The sequence below is a fragment of the Candoia aspera genome, chromosome 3, assembly GCF_035149785.1.
Source record: "Candoia aspera isolate rCanAsp1 chromosome 3, rCanAsp1.hap2, whole genome shotgun sequence".
NCBI lineage: Eukaryota > Metazoa > Chordata > Lepidosauria > Squamata > Boidae > Candoia > Candoia aspera.
The window spans coordinates 4531421-4552484 of NC_086155.1; the positions used below are offsets into that span (position 1 = coordinate 4531421).

At 50.0% G+C, this 21064-nt stretch overlaps 1 protein-coding gene across 1 annotated transcript in view; it reads left to right on the forward strand.

The window, feature by feature from the left end:
* The window catches only part of SLC2A4RG (SLC2A4 regulator), a 32002-nt gene that overhangs the window by 843 nt on the left and 10095 nt on the right, over positions 1-21064 (forward strand). The window contains exon 2 of the mRNA XM_063296881.1: positions 4714-4892. Coding sequence (XP_063152951.1) covers positions 4714-4892 — 179 coding nt within the window. The remainder of the gene's footprint in view (positions 1-4713; positions 4893-21064) is intronic.

The window sequence follows — 21064 nt, forward strand, 5'->3', positions numbered from 1 at the left end:
GCGCCCAGTCGGGCATTTTGCAGCGGGCGCCGCCAGCCCGCTACGGGCGCTGGAAGGCTGGGAGGGACCCCGGAGCGGAGCGGCTGAGCGGCTTCCCCCGTCCGCCGCTCCCCACCGGGACCTCCGCTCCCGCCTGGCCCCGGCGGCTCCCGCGCGTCTGCCCCGAAAGGCGCCTCTCCGCCCGGCCGTCCGGCGCCGGGAGCGACCCAAAGGGGCGCCCGCCCGGGCCCGCTGGACGTTCCCGGCGGCTCGGCTCGGCTCGGCGTCTCCGCCCCGCCCGGCGCGCTCGCGGAGCTAAGGCGCCCGCGGGCGGGTCGGCGAGCCGGCCGGCGGGGGTCGCGCGGACTCGGGGCCCCGGCCGGCTTTTTCCGCCTCGGCGGGGCGGGCGCCGCGGGGCGAGCGCACCGGCCTGGGCGGAAAGATGGCGCCCTCGCGGTGGCGGCGCTTCGCTGCGAGGAAAAGTTTGACCGAAGGGAGGGGACTGCGAGGGGGCCGGGACTTGGCGAGCGGCCGCGGAGCCGCCTCTCGCTCCGCCCGGCGCCGCCCGGCTTTGGCGGGGCGCGGGAGGCGCTCCGCCCGAGGGCCATCAATCACTCCCCCCGGGCGCTGCGCTGCCCGCGGGGAAGCCCGCCCCGCCGGCCCCGGAGGTGGGGCCGCGGGTGGAAGGCGCTGCCTCGCCCCTGGAACTCGGGCGGGGCCGCTCACGTGCGCCGGGCGGGGCGTCCGAACGCGGTCCCGGCTGCCGGGCGTGGAAGGAGCGGGGCGGCGAGCGGTGCCGGCGGAGGCGCTGCTCGTCCCGGGCACAGCCCAGGTCCCAGGTCCCAGGTCCAGCCGGGCGGCCGCGGGGAGAGTCCTGCCCGGCACCCGGGAGCGCAGGGCGCTGGCGGGCCGGCCGGGGCGGAGATCGCGACTCCGATCGCAGCCGCTCCGTCCTCGAAAGCGGGCGGCACCCAGGCGGGGTGCTGGGGGTGGCCGCCCCAGTCGGGCACCGGGCACTCAGTGCGTGGTGGAAACGGGGAGCAATCGCGTGGGATGCACTTCCAAGCGCTTTGCCCCAGCTGGTTGAGGGTGCCCCTCTTTCTCCCAGCCGGTGCCTGCAGAAACGGGGGCGGCGGTGGAGGCTTCTCAGCCAGCCCTAGCCGGCAGGGGAGATCCCGGCTCTCTAAGCGCGGGGTGGTGGTCATCGGGACTAGAAACCTGCATGCGCCGCGGCTTTAAATGGTCCTGCAAGCGGAGCGGGTGGGCCTGTCTCCTGCGGCGCCTTTCCCAGTTTGGGGCCTTCCAGAGGCAAATGGACAAAGCCCCTTTTACTCTTAAGTAGTTTGGATTTTAAAAAACGACCTTTCATGGGCTGCTTTTGCGATCCACTGCAAGAGATGGACCAACAGATTCCCGGGTTTTAGCAGGCTTCCGGTATGATATCATTTACAAGCCATCTCTCTTGTCCGGATGAGACCACAAACCAGGAAGGACAAGGCGGGGGGCAAACATGTCTGACCAAACGGGGCAGGATGCTGGTTTTACAAGGGAAGGGAAGCTGGTTGGCATGACTGCGACCTGGCTGCGGTAGCTGTGAAAGATGAGGCTACACCTGTTGGATTTCTGTTGTGAAGGGAGAGGCTACACCTGTTGGATTTCTGACATGCAGAAATTACAGCAATCCCAGAGTTCAGAGCTTGATGAAGGAAAGTGTGTCATGCCTTGAATCCAAGACACATGGATTTGGGTTCCACAGCTGTAGTGATTGCTCAGTTCCTCCCAGCTGCCTGGGCCAGGGTGGGAAGTAGGTGGGCTGTACCTGTTGCAGGTGACCGCAGACAAGGCCCAACCTTACCTTGGTATTGGTTTTTCTCATTCTTCCTGCAAAGAGTAAACTCAGGTGCTGAGTTTGCACAACAATCTTAACCCACGTCCTGACGTCATCCTTTGCCTGGGTTTGTACAATACCTTCACTTCTAAAATAACCCCACAGGCCCGGTTTTTGCAAGATGCTAATCGACATGAAACTAACCCAGATTAAAAGGAACCCATTTTACCCGTGGGGTGAACGCAGCTGCTGGATCATCCCCTTGCCAGGGTTCTGCGTCTTGTGTGAATGCTGACGTTGTGTTCCCTTGTTTGCCTCATTTATTCAAAGGGTGTTTGCTTGGCTCCTGGGCTTTTTAATAGTGTTCAGAGCCCAGAATTAAAACAGACACAAAATGATGTGCTTGTCTACATTGCGCTTGTCTCCCCCTTATTTCTCTGTGTTTTTAGCGTGACCCTTAGTATGTGGTTGGAATCCTGTGGGTGGTACAGATTCGGCATGGGTAGACATTTGTAGACAGAATAGCTGCCAAAGGCTGAGCAACAAGCTCTGGGTCAGGGCTGCCTGCCTCCCCAAAGCATGAATGTGTCGCAAGAGCCCCTCCAAACGACACCCTGAAATTTGCAGCTAGGTGGCAGCACTTAGTCAACCTTGGGAAGCTAATCAGGGCCAGGCTTGGCTAGTACTTGGATGAGAGACCTATGGGGAATATCAGAACCTTTGAGAAGTCAAAGAACAGTATTGGAGGAAGACAGTGGTAATCCCTTCCATATTGTGGCCAAGAAACTTCATGGGCATGTTGGTGTTACCACTGGCAGTCGCCCTGAGGCTGTCTCAGAAAAGCTAACCAGGGTTGGATAAGCTAACCTTGTGTGGTGCAGAGTGGTAGGTGGCGGTATTGCAGCCAAAACTCTCCCCATGACCCGGGTTTGATCCCAGCAGAAGCTGGATTCTCGGGTGGCCGGCTCAGGTCGACTCAGCCTGGGTGAGTCGACCTGAAGGTAACGACGGGGGAAGGCGATGGCAAGCCACCCCCCTACAGTCTTCCAAGAAAATGTCACAAAAGTGACGTCCCCCCAAAGGGCCAGACATGACGCGGGGCTTGCACAGGGGACCTTTCACCTTTCAGTCCTTGGATGGGAGGCCACTAGGAAAGTTCAAAGTGGGAAGTCAACAGATCACCCTGTAAGACACTTCTGTATTGTTGCCAAGAAAATGAGCTCAACTCACGAATGGCTTTATGTTTGTAAATTATGTCACTGTGCATTGATGCATCTTAATTTTAGTCAAGCTTCCATGTCAACAGAATTTAATTTTTGTCCTGGCCTCGCTTATTCAGGGGTGTGCCAATCCCTGGCAGTCTTTCCTGTGGCGGGATGTAGCCTGGAAAAAGGTGACACCCCCAGCTCTTTGGGTTGTGGCGTGCCCGGACAGGTTGTGCGAAAGCATCTCAGGATTCCTGCACTCATGAGCCATCTTTAGTGGAAATTTGTCCAGCCCAACTTGTTGCAGGCTGCGTTGTCGCACCCCGGTGGGGGGGCACATTCTCGCACTGGAGCTGAAGAATTGCGCTCCATGTTCCAACACGCTTATCGCGGCTGCGAAGGCTTTGCTGGCCTTCCAGAGTCTGAATTGCAGTTGGCGTCGGGCGGAGTGTGCGCACTCCTTCTGTCTACACCTGCTCTGTTTATCTAAGATAAAGGCAGGGACTTCGTAGCATTTGGGGAAAGTTTCAGCGTTGGCCAGATTTGGGGGACTACAAGGCCCACATGTTCCCCATGCCAGTTGGAAATAAGGGGGCTTAGAGGACAAATAAGTTGGTTGAATTAGGAGTGAACAGAGTCCCCGTCCCGTCCCCCCCATATCAACATTGTGCAATTTCTGTGGTTAGCAGGGCTGCGCTGGGCTTGGGGTGGCTCTTGTCGGCTGGGGGTCTGCAGGGAAAGTAGGAGTTCAAGGGTGGGGGGGAGAGACTGCTGTAAGCTCTGCTGATGCTTACAGCCCCTGTTGTGCTCCTTAATTCAGCCACGCCCTCCCAAATGCGCCCGTGTGTGCACACAAAGCCAAACATTTTGGAGTCCTCCAGTGTGAGGGCCACAGCATAGATGCCGACCTGCAGACGGCAATGTTTGCATTCTCCTGGGTGTGCAATAACATCGACAGGTGGAAATCACCCATAGGAGAGCAATGGGTGGGTGTTGTCAGGAAAGGCATGCTTTGGGTCCCATGTGTCATCTTGCAGGGCCCTGGAAGAGAGCCTTTTCTGTCGTGGCGCCTGCCCTGTTGTTAGCCCTGTGAGGTAGTCCAGGGAAGAAGCACAATCAGGAGTACTAGCACGACCTTTATTGAAAGGTTATGTTAGCAGAATCTTGTAAGACTGAAAATATTCCCCCCCAACCTTTCCTTTTACTCCCTGGAAAACTAGGGAGGGTCCCTTCTGAAACGCTTCCCACGCCTCCTCTCCTCCTGGGGGTTAAAATCCCCTTTGCATGAGGGCTGTCTAGGCTGTGGCTCTTTCTCCAGTCTCCCAAGGCCATTCCCGCAGACCATTTCACCTATGGAACATCCTCCCCCGGAGATCGGAATGACCCCAACCCTGCTGGCCTTTGGTAAGGTCTTTAAAGACAGGGCTGTGCCATTGGGCTGTGGGGCTGAATGCCTATACAGTGGCTGTGTTGAGCATAGATTGGTTTTCAGACCTTGGTTGTGGATTTTGTTGTTCAGCTTATGTGGTTTTTATACATCTTAAGATTGTCCTTCCTTCTTTTGGTAGCTGTGAATTGTTGTCAACCGCCCAGAATCACGAAATTGAGGTGGGCGGCTGTATAAATTGAAATAATAAATAATAAATGCCATTGGGCTGGAAAGGAGCGGTGACCCTCAACGAATTCAACTCCATCTTACAGAGCCCCAACCACTGTAACGGCCAGCCATTTCCAGCAGAGTTGGAGCCCGCTAACGGCCACCTGAGGCTCACGTCCGATCCTTGGGCGCTGAAGCAGCCGGCAGAAGAAGTGACCGCATTACGGCTCCTGGACGAGACCCCCTTGCACCACTCGGCCTACATCCCTGTGCCCCAGCAGAGGTAAGACGTATGGGACCCCCCATCTGTGGTGGCAGGTTTTTTTTGTTTTGTTTGTTTGGTTTGGTTTTGTCCTGACATGCATTTGCAACACTTTTAGAGAGGAAATAACACAGTGGCTGTTGGCGCTGGTTGGAAACCTTTGGGTTGGGTTATTGGTTTAAAGGAGGTTTTCCTTTACAACAGTGTTTCTCAACCTTGGCCATTTTAAGAGGTGTGGACTTCAACTCCCAGAATTCCCCAGCCAGCATTGCTGGCTGGGGAATTCTGGGAGTTGAAGTCCACACCTCTTAAAGCCACTAAGGTTGAGAAACACTGCTTGAAAAACACTGCTTGAAAAAAAAGTTGCATGGCTGCATTTGCTGTGTGAGAACATGGCTTCCTTGCCAAAGGACCCCCCCTTCCCCGCCCCCCCCCCCACTGTAAGCCTTTGAATACCTCCTGGCTACCTGTTAAAGCAGTGTCTTCTCTAACATTTGCCGCATCCACATTTTCAACCCTGGAAGGATACAGGCCTCAAAGGCTGCTGAGCTCAACCTGCCCCCACTGGACGCTGTCCAGATACATCGGATTGCAACGGGCCGTAGTCCCCGTTATGAAGTCCACTTATAAAAAGCTGGCCGAACTGGGCTTTCATAACATCAGCAGGACCGGCGCTGCGCCACGGACTGGGTGGCAGCCTGGTGTTACTTTTTGGGTTAAAAGATCTGCAGTGACAGAACAAGGAGGGCTGTTTGAGACGTTATGGGCAGCTTGAGGTTGCAAGGCAAGGCTCAGCCAGCCCTGTGCTTTTCCACGGCATCCCCCAGTGAGGGTCACTGGTCTTCTTTCAAGTGTATTAGTAGGTGACCCTTTTGCCCCATTGAGGCTTTTTTCAAAAAGGGGAAGAAAAAGTCTGTTTTGGTATTTCTTCACATATCTCGGAATTCCTCTGGGTTTTGCAGTTCACTGGGTGTTTTTGTGTGTGTTTTTATTTTATTTATTTTATATCCTGCCTTTATTATTTTTATAAATAACACAAGGCGCTGAACATACCTCATATTCCCCCCTCCTCCTATTTTCCCCACAACAACAACCCTGTGAGGTGAGCTGGGCTGAGAGAGAGGGACTGGCCCAAGGTCACCCAGCTGGCTTTCATGCCCAAGGCAGGACTAGAACTCTTTGTCTCCTGGTTTCTAGCCCAGCACCTTAACCACTAGACCAAACTGGCTTGGGTAAGGATCTAAACCAGTGGAAATAATGTTGTTGGCTTTATACAAAGCGGGGATGGGGGATGTCCCACCTTCTGGGATCAACTGCCAGGTGTGCATGACCCTTTGAAACACCAGCAGAGTGGGGGCCATCTGGATTTGGGGGCCAGGAGGTCTCATTCCAGAGGGCAGATGCTACAATAGAAAGGCACACTTCCAGGGACCTGATAGAAGGCATTGTTTAATCGAAGGAAACCAGAACGGGCCAACCCTGCAGGATCAAATCAGCTGGGCAGATGTTATAGGAGATGGGTGGTCCCTCAAGTAACCAGGCCTTATGTCGTGGGGGGCTTTATAGGAAGCCACTGGCACCTTGAATCACACCCAGCAACCAGTGCAGCTCGCAAAGCAGAAGTGTTACGTGTGGCATGCCCATCACTGCCTGTGTTGCCACATTCTGGACCTGTTGAAGCTTCTGGGTCGTCTTCAAGGGCAGCCCCATGTAGGGTGCATTGCGGTAGTCAAGCCGTGAGGTGACCAGGGCACGAGTAACTGTCTGAAGAAAAAATCCTCCCCAGAAGAGGAATCTTTGGAGGTTACGTTACGAGGGTCGAGGCAAAGCTGTCCTTAACCAGGATTGGCCCTCTGTGGTGGAATTTGGCTGAATCCACACAGCACATTAGACTAGGGTCCAGGAGGCTGGGGTTTTGCCTTGCCATGTTGTGTGAATAAAGCCATCCCATTAAGCCATTTGGTGGTTTATTTGGGGGGGGCATTCCATGTCATATGAGCAGCCTAGATATAGGGTTCACTGTCTTGGGTGAGCTCATTTTCTCTGTCCATTTCTTAGTGGTGCAACGTGTTTTTCACCCTGGATTTAGTAGCCCCATCCATTGCTGGCAATTAGTGTCACACTTTTAATGTAACAACAGCCACTTCTTACCTCCTCTTAGTTTTTGTTGCCGTTATTGTTAATCTATTCAATCGTGTCCGATTCTCGGAGACTGCCTGGACAAGTCCCTGCAGTTTTCTTGGCACGGTTTTTCAGAAGTGGTTTGCCATTGCCTCCTTCCTAGGGCTGGGAGAAAGTGGCTGGCCCAAGGTTGACCAGCTGGCTTTGTGCCCAAGGCGGGACTAGAACTCACGGTCTCTCGGTTTCTAGCCTGATGCCTTTGAGGCCCAGGGCAGAAATGCGTTTAATAAATAAATATATCTTAATAGATTTCAAATTTTAAATCTATCCAATCTTAGCAGACCCAAGATACTGAAGTATGGTTTGGTTGTTGGAAAAACCAGAAACTGCTGTACAGGTAGTCCTCGCTTAACGACCACAATTGGGACTGGAATTTCAGTTGCTAAGCGAAGCAATCATTAAGCGAATCTGACCCAATTTCACAACCTTTTTTTGCAGGGGTCGTTAAGTGAACCACCGTGGGCATTAAGTAAACCACATGGTCATTAAGCAAATCACACGGTTCCCCATTGATTTTGCTTGCTGGAAGCCAGCCGGTCAAAAATGGCGATCACGTGATCAGGTGATTCTGTGATGGTCATAAATGCGAACCGGTTGCCAAGCACGCAAATCACTATCATGTGACCATGGGGCACTGCAACGGTGATTAAGTGTGAGAACCGGTTGTAAGTAGTTTTTTTCAGCACCGTTGTAAGTCCGAACCATCACTAAATGAACGGTTGTTAAGTGAGGACTGCCTGTAAATGAAAGGAATGAAAGGAACCTGCGAGGCTGTAAAACAGGACATAAACTTCAGCATTATCAAGAAAGAACAGAAACGCTCAGATTAGCATTTAAAGCATTAAAAGTTGGATCGTTGGATAGCCTCTGAAGTAGCGTTGTGATTTTTAATCGAGGATCATAAGCAGACTGCAGTCTTCTGTATGTTTTAGGCAGCTACAGTGAACTTGGCTGAACTCTAAACAGCAAGAGAGGGCTGCAGAGTAAAGGGCATTAGTTACTTGTATTTTATCAGAGTAATCATTATGATTCGTAAAAAAATTGCAGTTGTCTTATTCTTCTCATGCCTCTCCAAAAATTCTGTTGCTCTTGATATGGGCCTTTTGCTTCCAAAAATCCAAATCAGCCCCAAATCAGCCTCTGTTTTGCAGCACTGAAAAGATCCTTTTCCTACAGCAACACGCTCAGATTATGAACTTCAGCATAATCTTCCTCCTGGGTAGATGAGCGGGGATAATGCTGTCTTAAGATGGTGCTTTTCTCTCATCGTTATGGAGGCATTTCCCCCCACCCCCCAGTTGTCAAAGCCTTCCTCTTCTTCCATTGAGAAAACTGAAGAAGATAAAAACGCTGGTCTGGAATTGGAAAAAATGCTCTCCGAATGTTTTGTTTTCCCATGCAGGAGTTCAGAATTGTGTATCTGCCTACTGCAGATACTCTGGGGTGTGGGGGTGGGGAATATAGATCGAGAGTGGCTTGAACGAAAAAGAAAAAAAAAAAGAAATTGAGAGTGGCTCCTTTGAGAGTTAAAAGACTGAGATCTTCTAGGCTTAGATCGTCACCGTTGCGTCACACCGTCTTTATTTCGGTGCAAAAACTCAACCAGATGAACCATCTGCCTTCATAAACTAGGCAGATCAGTGAGTAGGCAAACTTTGGTTGAAATTGGAGCCCCCCAGGAGGGTATTTGCTGGCAGTGTCGGATAAGAGGGATGGACTTTCCCCTTTCTCCTTCTGGGAGTAATGGAAACTAGTTACAGGTAGTCCTTGCTTAATGACCACTATTGAGACTGGAATTTCGGTTGTGAGGCAAAGTGGTCATTAAGCGAATCTGACCCGATTTTACGACTTTTTTGTGGCAGTCATTAAGCGCGTCACTGTGATCATTAAGTGAGCCACGCGGTCATTAAGCAAATCATGCAGTTCCGCATTGATTTTGCTTGCCAGAAGCCAGCCGGGAAGGTAGAAAATGGCAATCATGTGACCACAGGATGCTACGATGGTCATAAATGTGAACTGGTGCCCAAGTGCCCAAATAGGGATCACATGACCACGGGGACGCTGTGATGGTCATAAGTGTGAGTTGTAAGTCGTTTTTTTCAGCAGCATCGTAAGTCTGAACCATCGCTAAACGAATGGTCATTAAGTGAGGACTACCTGTAGTTTGGTTCTTTGCCATTATTGGTGAGATTGGTTGGGAACTGGTGGCACGGACAATCGCCCTGCCTGTGGAAATGCGATTGCTTCGGGTTTAATCGATTTACAAAAGACCTGTGGAAAGGTGTCATGCCATTCCTCCCCTACTTTCTGTCCAATTTGGGGGTTTATTCCCTTCTCTGTCCTGCTTTTTGGGGCTTGGCCCTTAAGATTTGTTGAGAAGCTGATAACAGAGATGGATTTTTCTCCCTCCATAAGCCTGCCTTTCTTGAATTCAGGATCAGCTTCCTCTGGGGAAATACATAATAATTGTGTGGTGCTTGAGCCATTATTCTGGATGTCTTAGAAATATCTGTCGGGCTGGTGGATTCATGTGTTTAATTAAGGAAATCCGACGGCCTCCTGGCCCCAGTTGCATTTTGACCGCTGCCCTGGGCATGCCTGTGGCAGAGGATTAATGCAGCTGGCAGTCCCCGGATGGTTGCCTGTTCGGGGGACGGGTGATTCAAACTTGAAAGGGTGTAAAAGGTTGTTGGAGTAAAGTTGCAAAGTGCAGAATCCAACTTTTCTGCTGCAGAAGTCTTGAAGCTGCTCGAACGATGGAGAGATTGCATCTGATTAAACTGGGGCAGAGTGGCTGTTGGCTTGCTTGCTTGTTCTGGGCCCCCTAACTCCAGATGACTCTGGGTGGCAAACAATAAAAAACCAAGTATAAACACAATTCATCAGAAAAAAACACAGTGGTTAACTTTAAATCAGTGTTTCTCAACTTTGGTGACTTTAAGATGCGTGGACTTCAACTCCCAGAATTCCCCAGCCAGCAAGGCTGGCTGGGGAATTCTGGGAGTTGAAGTCCACGCATCTTAAAGTCACCAAAGTTGAGAAACACTGACTTAAGGGGAACAACCCACAACAGCATCACACCCAACACCATCCAAAAGGAGCCCACCACTCACTCTAGCCCAAAGCCTGGTGGAAGAACCAGATCTTCAAGGCTTGCTTGGAGGAGAACCGGATAGGGGCATTTCATCTTCTTGGGGGCAGGTGCTGTGACAGAGATGGTAAGCTTCATGGGTCCCATCTGATGATATTGCTTAATGGCTGGGACCCCGAGCATGCCAACCCTGTCTGAATGGTTGGGATTGGGAGAAACCACAGGAGACAGGCGATCCCTCAGATAGCCAGGCCCTCTGCCATCGGTGCACCTGGAAGCAGATTGGCAACCAGTGCAGCTCATGAAGTGGGGGTGTTATATGAGCATGACCATCACTGGTCTGTCATTGTGTTCTGGACTAGCTGCAACTTCTGAGTAACCTTCAAGGGTAGCCCTGTGTAGAGTGCATTGCAGTAGTATAATCAGGAGGTGACCAAGGCTTGTGTGACTGTGAGGAGGGCTTCCTAGTCCAGAAACAAGCGCACTTCACAAATCAGGGGCTTCGGATTTGATCTCTCTCCTGTCCTATCCACATTGAGAGGAACTGGCCATGGGGGAAGGAGAACCACCGCAAAACCGTGCCCCACTGTTCTTCCCATAGTCAGTCCCATAGGATAACCTGACTGATGGTACTGAAAGTGTCTGAAGATCAAGGAGTACCAGAATGGTGGTACTTTCCCCATTCCACACCTACCACAGGGCCTTCTGAAGCTGCAGCCTGGCCACCTTCTCAACGACCTTCTTCAGAAAGGAGAAAATGGACCTGAACCACTGGATCCAGCAATGCCTTCTTGATGAGGGGATGTACCACCACCTCCTTCGAGTCAGGTGGAACCACTTCCCTTTCCAAGAAGCTGTCACCACCACATGGACTGAGCCACACGTCACCACCAAGGAGACCTTCAGCAGCCAGGAGAAGCTGGGGTCTAACCAAGAGGTGCTTGGGTTAACAGTCCCAAGGACCCTGTCCATGTTTTTCAGGAATCACATAAACACCTCCCAGAGCCAATCCTCCATTGCCTTGACTGGACTTGCCCATTCGGAACCCAAATCCAAGCAACCGGATGCCTAGAATATTTTTCATAGTGGCCCAAACAACAAGGTCCCATGGGCCATCCTTCCCCCACAAGCTGGTCACCTTAAAAAGGGCCGTGGACGACTATCTATGGGTACAGTAAGGGCAGAAAAACAACTGTTTTGCTGCTGCTACCACTGTGGAGTAATCCCTAATTTGGACGTGGTCAGATTTGGTCTGTTTTCCTCCAATGGTTTCTCCTGTGTCATTTCATCTCCCAGAGCTCTTCAAAGAACCACGCAGCACCCCAAGATTAGCGCACAATGAGAAGTTGCGTAGGAGCAATCTGATCCACAGCGCTTGTCACTGGCCCGCTCCAGGCTGAGAGTAAAGCCACTGGGGTCAGGTGGTTTGTGTGCAACCTATACCTGCGCCCTCATTCCCCGTCTGGCCTTACTAGACTGTTCTGTATTACGGTTATTTTAAAACAATTCTAGGCTTGATTCCAAATCTTGGGGTCTTACGGTAAATATTAAGGGAGTGCCAGGATTGAGTGGTGTAGTAAACAAAGTCTCTTTGAGGCATTGCCGTCTCTTCCGCCCACTGGAACAAATAATATCAAGCATGTTGGAAACATTGAAGCTTAGGCTTTGGGGAAGTAAAATACTGGCCTAGAGGGAGGGTCCCGACACTTTTGAAAGAGTGGGCTCTTTGAGAGCCTGTTCTAGGGGATTGAGAGCCTGTTGGAGGCACTCTGCAAAACAGTTGCCCTGCTGGGCATAGCCACTCCGATAGGCACGTTTTTAGACAGAGCTACGCACTGTGGTCCCGTCATTGTTGTTTTCTAAGAACATCTGCGGGAAGCAATTTGCTTCCATAGGCCAGTTTTCCAGTTATTCCCTGGCATGGGAACTGTCCAAGGGCCTGCTGGTATGCCAGGAACTCAGTTGAGGACCCAAAACGTGGCTGCATATTTATTGTTCAATGTAGGAGCATTCAGGCACACTGTGTCACAGGCATGAAGCTCCCTCTTCCTGTCTTTCCCCACCACAACCACCCTATAAGGTAGCCTGGCCTGAGAGGAGAGCGTGATTGGCCCAGAGTCCCCCAGAGAGCTTCCATGGCTGGGGTGGAGGGACCGGAATCTGGTTTTCCCTGCTCCTAGTCCAGCACCGTCACCACTACCCCACGCTGGCTCTCATGTGCTGCCATGGGCTCAGTTTCCAAATGCTTCCGAATCTTGGCTGGGCGGATCTCTCTTGGGGGACTGCTCAGTGAATTCCCGTCTTGCAATTAGAGACTTGCAGCCGGCGTGCTGCGAGGGCAAGGCACGGGGGCAGATGTCCCAGGCGTTCGGCGATGGGGAGCCCAAGACCATCCCAACTCCATTGGGGCGGGCTGGCTGTGTTTTGCAGCAAGTCAAACAACCTCCTGTCTGAAGCCTTTTGGAAGACCAGAGTCTGCTGTTGCTTGCAGCAAATGTGCTGCACGCCGGCAAGCCACGTCACACAGCCATCCTCTCTGCCGGGGAAGTACCAGGCTAAAAATAAGCTGTCAGTCAGGAAGGCAATTATGCTTGTTTAATCTTCTTAGATTACAAGCGTGAAGGCGCTGCCCTAAAGTCCGATCCGCCTGACTGAAGTGGCAGAAAAGAACTTCCTTTGCTTGGGAGAAAGGAAGTTGAGAGCGATCAAGGCAATGCTGCCTAGTGGAAGGAGAATTCTGACTTCTTTCTGGGGCCAGGAAGAGGAGAAATCTGGAGCTTCTTGCATACAAAATTCTTTGCAGCTGTGTTGTAAATAGGAATCTCTTTGGGGTTGCGGTTCTCTTCCTGATGTGGTGATAGGTAACCCCCAGAATCCCCCACCAGCATAGGGAATTCTGGGTATTGAAGGAGGGGCTGCAGGTTGAGAAGGCTGGTCTAGGATTGGCACCTCTAATGCATCAGGCCTGTGTGTTTGGTGACGGATACACAACTTTGATGGGGTTTCCATCAGAGAGGAACGGGAATGGCATCGTCTTCACTGGGGCCCGCTTGCTCCAGCCAGTGGGAAGGATGGGGGTCCTTTGCACCAGGAGAGAGAGATAGTTGGCCAAGTTTCTGTGCATGCAAACCATGAATTTATTTCATTGGCATTTTATCCAACCCTTCCTTCAAGGAGCTTAGCTACTGTGCACAACAACCCTGCAAGGTAGCTTCACGGAGAAACGGAGCCCAAGGGTGAAACATTTGAACTGGAGAAGTTCAAATGTTTCACCCTTGGGCTCCGTTTCTCCATGAAGCTACCTCGCAGGGTTGTTGTGCACAGTAGCTAAGCTCCTTGAAGGAAGGGTTGGATAAAATGCCAATGAAATAAATTGCTGGCTGGGGAATTCTGGGAGTTGAAGTCCACACCTCTTAAAGCCGCCAAGGTTGAGAAACACTGGGCTAGAGATATAGAGGGATATATATATATTTTAGTCACGTGTTCATCTCCAGGTTGAGAAACGCTGGCAGTATTTCAGCAAAATGGTGTTTTGCTCTGGGCAGCCTCATTGGTTTATTTATTGGTTTATTTGCAAAGCCTTCAAGTCCACGTTGTGCGTATCAGGAAGACTGCCTTTCAACCTTCTGTTCTGAACGGGCAATAACTTTAGGCAGCCTTCCCCGCGCTGGGCAGGCCTAAAGGCTTGGGACTACAATTCCCATGCTGTGTGGCAGGCTCATTTCTTCGACAAGGGCCTAAACCTCAGGAACCAGACGAAGAGAGTTTGGGGAAACCAAAGATTCTTGTTGCCTTAGCAGTTCCTGGTGAAGAAATTGCATTTGGTTGCACTGGGGGAAAATTGTTGGAGAATTCAGTACTTAGACTATCTCTGCTTTCTAAGAGTTGCCTGACAAATGATTGGCCTGGAATTAGGAAGTTCCCAAGAACCATCTGAGGGCTTTAGATGGGGAGAAAACGGTTTTTTTGGAGTAGGTAGTCCTCAACTTAAGAAGATTTGTTTAGCGACTGCTCGAAGTTACGACGGCACTGGAAAAACTGACTTATGACCGGTCCTCACACTTACGACTGTTACTGCATCCCTGTGGTCATGTGATCAAAATTCGGGCACTTGGCAACTGGCATGTATTTAAGATGGTTACAGTGTTCCGGGGTCACGTGATCGCCATTTGCGATCTTCCCAGCTGGCTCCTGACAAGCAAAATCAATGGGGAACTGGGTGATTCGCTTAACAACCACCACTAAAAATGTCGTAAAATCGGGTGCAGTCACATGATGCCTCAATTAACGACTGCACCACTTAATGACAGATTTTCCTGTTCCTATTGTGGTCATAAATCGAGGATTAGCTGTATCTCCCTTCTGTCTGTTCAATAAGGAAGGAAACATCCCTGCAGATTTAAGGAGCAGGGGAGGTGGAGGGGCACGGAGTAGTTTTGTACAGGGTCAGAAGCAATGGCAGAGAGGCAAAATATGGAATCAGAGAATTTTAAAGTTGGAAGGGAGCCCAAAGATCATCTAGCCTAACCCTCTGCAGTGTTCAAGAAAACCAATTAAAAGCAGGTTAGCCTGTGTGAAAAGGACAAACTTCCAAAGGTTCTTGGTGCTGACTTTATTGCTGGATGGAGAGTCTGGCCTAAGGCATGTTCAAAGCTCTTCAAAGATGAAGTGTCATGAGTAAGGATGGCGAGCAGGGGGCTCCCATCCAGACTGTTAAGCGCATGCGTAGCACTGAGGAATTGGTCAGCCATTCAAAGAGACACAGATCGGGACCGCCTTAATCTTTGGGGTTTATATGGCTGGGTTTTTCCCACACTTCTTCAGTTCGTTAGGATTCCTGTTATGTACAAGCAATAAAACATTAGAGACCAGTTCCTTGTCTCAGCGTGTTTCCTGGCTGTTAGGACATGAAGGGTGGAAGCGAACTGTTGAGCTTGGCTGCTTATTTGATGAGCTTTTCTGTTTAGCCTAGGCTGCCCTAACAGTTGCTTTCCCAGATCTGGTGTTGTGTGGGTGTGTTTCTTGGGTTCTGTGCACCCATCCTCTCTTTCTACCACAGCGTGTGCGTCTGCTGAGGATTTGGAGTTGGGGGGCCAGGAGAGCTCTCCCGGCCTGTGCAACTGGCAGGAGGCAAATGTTTAATTAAGAGCGTGTCTTTGTGAAGATTAAAAGACCGATAGCTCCTTGTGTTCCTTGGAAGAAAGGCAGGGCGGGGTTGTGGGATTCTTTACAACAGGGAGGAGGAGGTGAAAAAGGCCTTAACTTTTTTGGTTCAAAGGAAAGGGCCTTTCCTGGGGGGTGGGGTGCATGCATGAGTGGTTGTGGGTGGGGAACCTAGTCCAGGCCCAGCTCCAGATCATCTGTTTTATTTCTATGCCGTAAGAGCAGAAGGTGCAGTTTGGGGCTGCTAATTAATGCATGAAAAAAATTGGGAGGAGCCTGGTAGCACCTTTTCCGATGAATCAGGTTTATGAAAAGACATTAGCTTTCACGAGCAGCAGCTAATAGGGAAGCCTAGAAGTTTGGCTGACCCGGCAACAGTGGCCGTCTTTCAAATGATCCTTCAGCAATCCACTGTTCCAGATCAGAGTTTAGCTTTAAACCCGCTTTCTCCAACCTGGCAGAGTCCAAACCCCATAATCACCCATCCATGGGGTATCTGGTTAAAGAAATTCCAGTTTTGAAATCTGATAAAAGCCTCAGTAAATGGACTTGCATGGGGGTGGGTGGGGGGTGGGGGGAGAAGCGAGCAGCCTGTGCAAGTAGGGTCTGTTTGAACCTCCAAATCCAGTAGTCCCTTTCGTCATTAACCAGTTTTATTAAAAGGAACACGGTTTTGTGAAATTGGTTAGTGGGAAAAGGGGCTGCCATACGCCTCCATATTTTTGCTGCGGTAGACTAACACATCTTTCCTCCTGCAAAGTCTACGCCAATGTTTCTCAACCTTGGCAGCTTTCAGCTGTGTGGACTTCAACTACCAGAATTCTGGGAATCGAAGTCTACACATCTGAAAGCTGCCAAGGTTGAGAAACACAGGTCTACAATTTGAGCATGGGGGTAAAAGGCATGGATTGGGCAGTGCAATTCTGCAAAGATTAACAAAAAAAAGTCTCATGTGCTAAATAGAAGCCAGGTAACTTACCTGTCCTGCATTGCAGGGGGGTTGTTAACCTTTCAGGTGCCTAGACTTTCACAGCACTCAGTTTAAGCCAGTGTTTCTCAATCTCAGCCACTTAAAGATGTGTGGACTTCTATTCCCAGAATTCCCCAGCCAGCAAGGATGGCTGGGGAATTCTGGGAGTTGTAGTTCACACATCTTAAAATGGCTGAGGTTGAGAAAAGCTGTCGGTTTCTCTAAAAATTGTTTTCAGATTTATCGGCTGGTGCACAACCAGCAGTCCTGCAGCTCTGAGCCTTCAAAAGAAAATCTAATAGCCTAGCCACAAATGGAAGGGGATCTGAGAACTAATATTTTGGTATATTCCTTAAATGAAAAGCTCTTTGGATTTCATTGCTGCTTTGAGTTGAAAGACAAGTTGCAGCCGTTTGCATGATTTTTGCATTTTCTTTCAGTTGCCCTGACATTTGCAGCATCTTGTCCCTTCTCTGGCCTGGATCTGGAACTCCTGGACCCCGGCTTAGAGGGGAGGGAAACAAAACTTGGGGTTTCTCCCTTCTCTGGAACTGCCACAGGAAGTTAGCAGAAGTCTGCCACAGATTTAAGCACCAGTGCGTCCCTCCCACTGGCAACGGCCTTTCCATTGGCTGTCCCGTCCTGGCGGAGGAGCCTTCGGGCCATTATCTGCATCCTGTCTTGTGTGTTTCGAGGCAGCTGACCACGCCTCCCTTTGGAAGAGATTTTTTTTTCCCCCTGTCGCAGGAGCCTCGGGGTAAACGCTTACAGGCTTCTTGCAAGACAGGCAAGATTTAGGTCGCCTGCTGTGTAGCATAGGCACGCATGTGTTTTGGCATGCATGTGCCTGCCGCATTGTTTTTTTTTTAAACCAAAATGGTGCACCCAGGCTGTGTAGATTTAGTGCCAAGCCGAGCAGAATTCCGTAAACAGCATAAATCACTCAGAACCGCCTGCGTAATTGCACAATTTTGTTTGCTTCCTTTGGGTTTTTTTTTTCCTCCTTCCAAACTGTACTTTGACATTTTTACTTGCTCGGCTGGACGGGCTCCGCTCCCTCGCCGGAGCAATCGGGCTGAGCAGCCTTTCCCGAAAGCGGGGAGGGTCCTGGCCATGTCCAGGCAGAATTGGCCTTCCCCAGTGCCAGAGGTGGGACTGGGACCTTGGTTGCAGCCTTGAAGTTACACCTGGAAGCACCCTAGATCCTCACTGTCAACTTTGCAGGAAACCAGGGCGCAAAGCCTTTTCCTACTTAGAGTAGCAGCCAGATCGGAGTTGAGCGGAAAGACTTGAGTGGTCCTACTTTTTGACCACTAAGTATGATCTTAAGTCATTCAAAAAGTGGGAAGCCCCGGAGATGGCACTGTTTTTATACAATTTAATTTGAATATGGTGGCCACCGCTCCAAGCAATCTTTCCTTTGGGCTTCTGACAGAGCCTGCATCTTATGGTAACTGTGAGGGCCAGATGAAGATACGGGATTCAGTCTTTATTACCGTCCCATGAGGGCTAGCAACTTGCTTCTTGAAAAGCAAAACAAAACTATAATTTGCCAGAGGTTGAATTTTGCCCTGGGTTTGTGTGACATTTCAGTAGTTTTTGCACTTTGCAGGTGGGGTGTTTGTGTGTAGGAATAACTTTGAAATGTTGGTGTGCATGATGTTATCCTGCAAAAGTAAGGATTATTAAAATGGCAGTCTCCCCCTAATGAGATTATTAGTTCATTACTGTTATTGTTGTTGTTAGATTTTCCCAAGTGCTGACAGCAAAGACTTGGCAGATTACTTTAAAGAAAAAAAGCAACAGTGTTCTCATTGGGTGGAGAATGAAGTCGCATATGCTGAATTGCAAGATAATCTTCCTTTCTCACAGCGTTAGCAGGCGAAGCAAACCTCTTCTGCCATTCCAATTTTATTTTTAGGCAGTTTGTACAGCTAGGAGCTGCATGTTTCCTGTTTGTAGCTGCAACGTGTCCTGTGTCCACCTTGAAGGGCAGACACCAGGGCTTATTCAATTGCTTTGGTGCTGGATCCGAAGTCGATCTTAGCCCTGCCCTGAAGTGGCTGGGGAATTCTGGGAGTTGAAGTCCACCCATCTTCAAGGGCTGGCTGGGGAATTCTGGGAGTTGAAGTCCACCCATCTTCAAGTAGCCAAGGTTGAGAAACACTGGATTAACCACAGCATTGTGCAGTTTGCAGCTGCTGGGGTGACGGATCCTGTGGACTGCTTCTGAATTTGTCTGTTGGGGGAGTGGAGAATGCAGGCAAGGTTAAAATTGTGTATTATTGTACCATGTAGGGGCAGCCTTATCTCCCTCCCCCTTCCTTCTGCAGACATCCTATCTCATGCATACAGGCTGGGGCTTGTTTTGAAATCCAGGATAGTAGCTGTTAGTGGGGGGGGAAAGGGGGACAAAGAAGAAAATACAGGGTGTTCTGCACTACAGGTGAATTAAGTGCCTCCCGGTGAATTTGGGGTTCCACTTTCAGAGGAGTTCTACACCCCTGTACAGGGGTAGGATTTTGGTGTGTCTTTTGGCTCAGTGGAAGGAAAGGGAAGAAGAGGACGACCAGCAATAAGGTGGATGGAGTCAGTCATTTATTTATTTTATTTTCTATTTATTTATTTATTAGGTTTATATTACCACCCCTCTCCCCCAGTGGTGGGAGTTATAGCGATGGTGGGGCACCATTGGGAGATCTAAAGGACCAGGTTGAGGATTGGAGAAGGTCGATCAATGTGGTCGCTAAGAATCAACACCAGCCTGATGGCACATAATTAATCAATCAGTCTGGCACAAATGATAGAGGATTTTAGACTTGGAAGGATCATCTAGCGCAGTGTTTCTTAAACTTTTTGCTCCCTGCCCACTTTTAAAAATTATGGAGAACTCCAAAAGAGCCTCTGTTTGTATGGGCTATATTTTCTGATATTTACCCTATCAAAAATTAAAATGGATGCATTTGTAGAATATCTGTTTATTGACTCATGTAAAAATAACAATATCAAACCATCTGATGTTACATAAATAAAATATTTTCCATGAAAAATCGTGTATTTTTTAACAAATAAAAAAGCATAATGAGAAGAGTGATGTTTTAAATATTTGTGCAAATATCTTCAATATCTGGCAAATGATTTTGATTTTGTGGACCCCTGAGAGGGTCTTGGACCACACTTTAAGAAACACTGATCTAGTCCAACCTCCTGCAGTGGGCAGGAGAACCAATTAATCCATCCTCAAGAGGGGGCCATTCATCCTTTTCTCAACACCTCTCAAATTGACTTTCTTAGAGATTGGCTCAGATCCTGCGCTGGTGTCCTGGAGTAAGACTGTGGGTCAGCAGTAACTTTGCTTTGACCTTGGACTACATGGCACATTCTTCACGATGCGCTGGGACCACACGTCCCTTCTCAGGCAGTGCATTGGAACAGAACCCCCCTGGAGGTCTGCATCAGCCCCACTGCCTGCCTTCAGGCCATTGTTAAAAACTTTGCTGTTTCTCCATGCAGGGGCTTGTGGTTTGGGCTGTTCCTTTTTTAGGGGTGAAGATAGGTTTGTTTTTATTTTGTGAAACAGTCCAGATTCGTTGGGTGGCCTAGAAATGTGATGGATGGTTGATAAATTGATAGATAGATAGATAGATAGATAGATAGATAGATAGATAGATAGATAGAGGATAGATAGATAGATGATAGATAGATTGATTGAGAGACAGACAGACAGACAGATAGATAGAATGTAGATCCATCCATCCATCCATCCATCCAAGCATGGCCTTGAAGAACTGGAACATTGATTGATTACATGCCATCAAGTTGGGGTCAGCATAGTTAGATTTTCTCCATGACAGTCTGTCCCTCACCTGGTCCTTCAAGTCTTCCATCAGTTCCCCTATCGCCACTGAGCCGCCCCCCTCCCAGCCCTCTGGAGTTTTCCAAGCATTTTGCTTTTTCTTTCGAGAAGGCTTATTGTGATACTGAGAGCAGAGCTTGCCTGGCGGTGTTGGGCGAGCCTCCATCGATCCTTTTCCGTTCACCTGAGTTACATCAAGGTGGGCCCAACTTGGATATAGCTGTGTTAGCAGCAGTTGTGTCTTCCACCCCCCACCACCCCAGAGGTTTCTTTTCGAAGTGGGGAACAAGCCAGCAATTGGGCACAGATCCTCAGCCACCGCGTGGGAAGACCTCTGTGGCTGTTCTGTCTTTTTCTGCCCCGTTGCTGTCTGCACTGGCTCCCTGCCAGCAAAGTATCATGTCTTGCACTTAAACCAGAACACCGGAAGAGGCAGGGGAATTGTTAATGTGTGGACCTGGGCTGGTTTAGGATACGTTCTAGGCTCGGCGTCTGCAGTCTGGGCTGCTCTTGACGTGTTGGGTTCGTAGGTCTGATTGTCTTTGAGAAATCACGATTCTTGGGCTAGTTTTGTGCCTCGTGCTGAAGCAGCATGGTTGGCTGAACAAGCCATCATGGCCTGGTTGGCACATCATGAGAGGCTGCAGTGCCAAAAGGGTGCTTTGAAGTCTCATTCCATAGCTGGGCAGGGCTGGGGCCTGCTTTAAGAGAGGTGTTGAGGAATATTAATTGGATGCCATCAGCATTTGCAAGGGTTTAAAGCACCTGTTTGGCCCTTTGAAACCCTCCTCAAACGCCAGATAAGGACCCAGAATTTCCCCCTCCCTGCACTGGGGGTGGGTGAGCATCAAGGAGCTGCAGAAGGAATGCTGGTGAGGGGTATGCAGACCCCAGGCCATGCTTCTGGCACCCCTTTTATCATTGAGGGATTT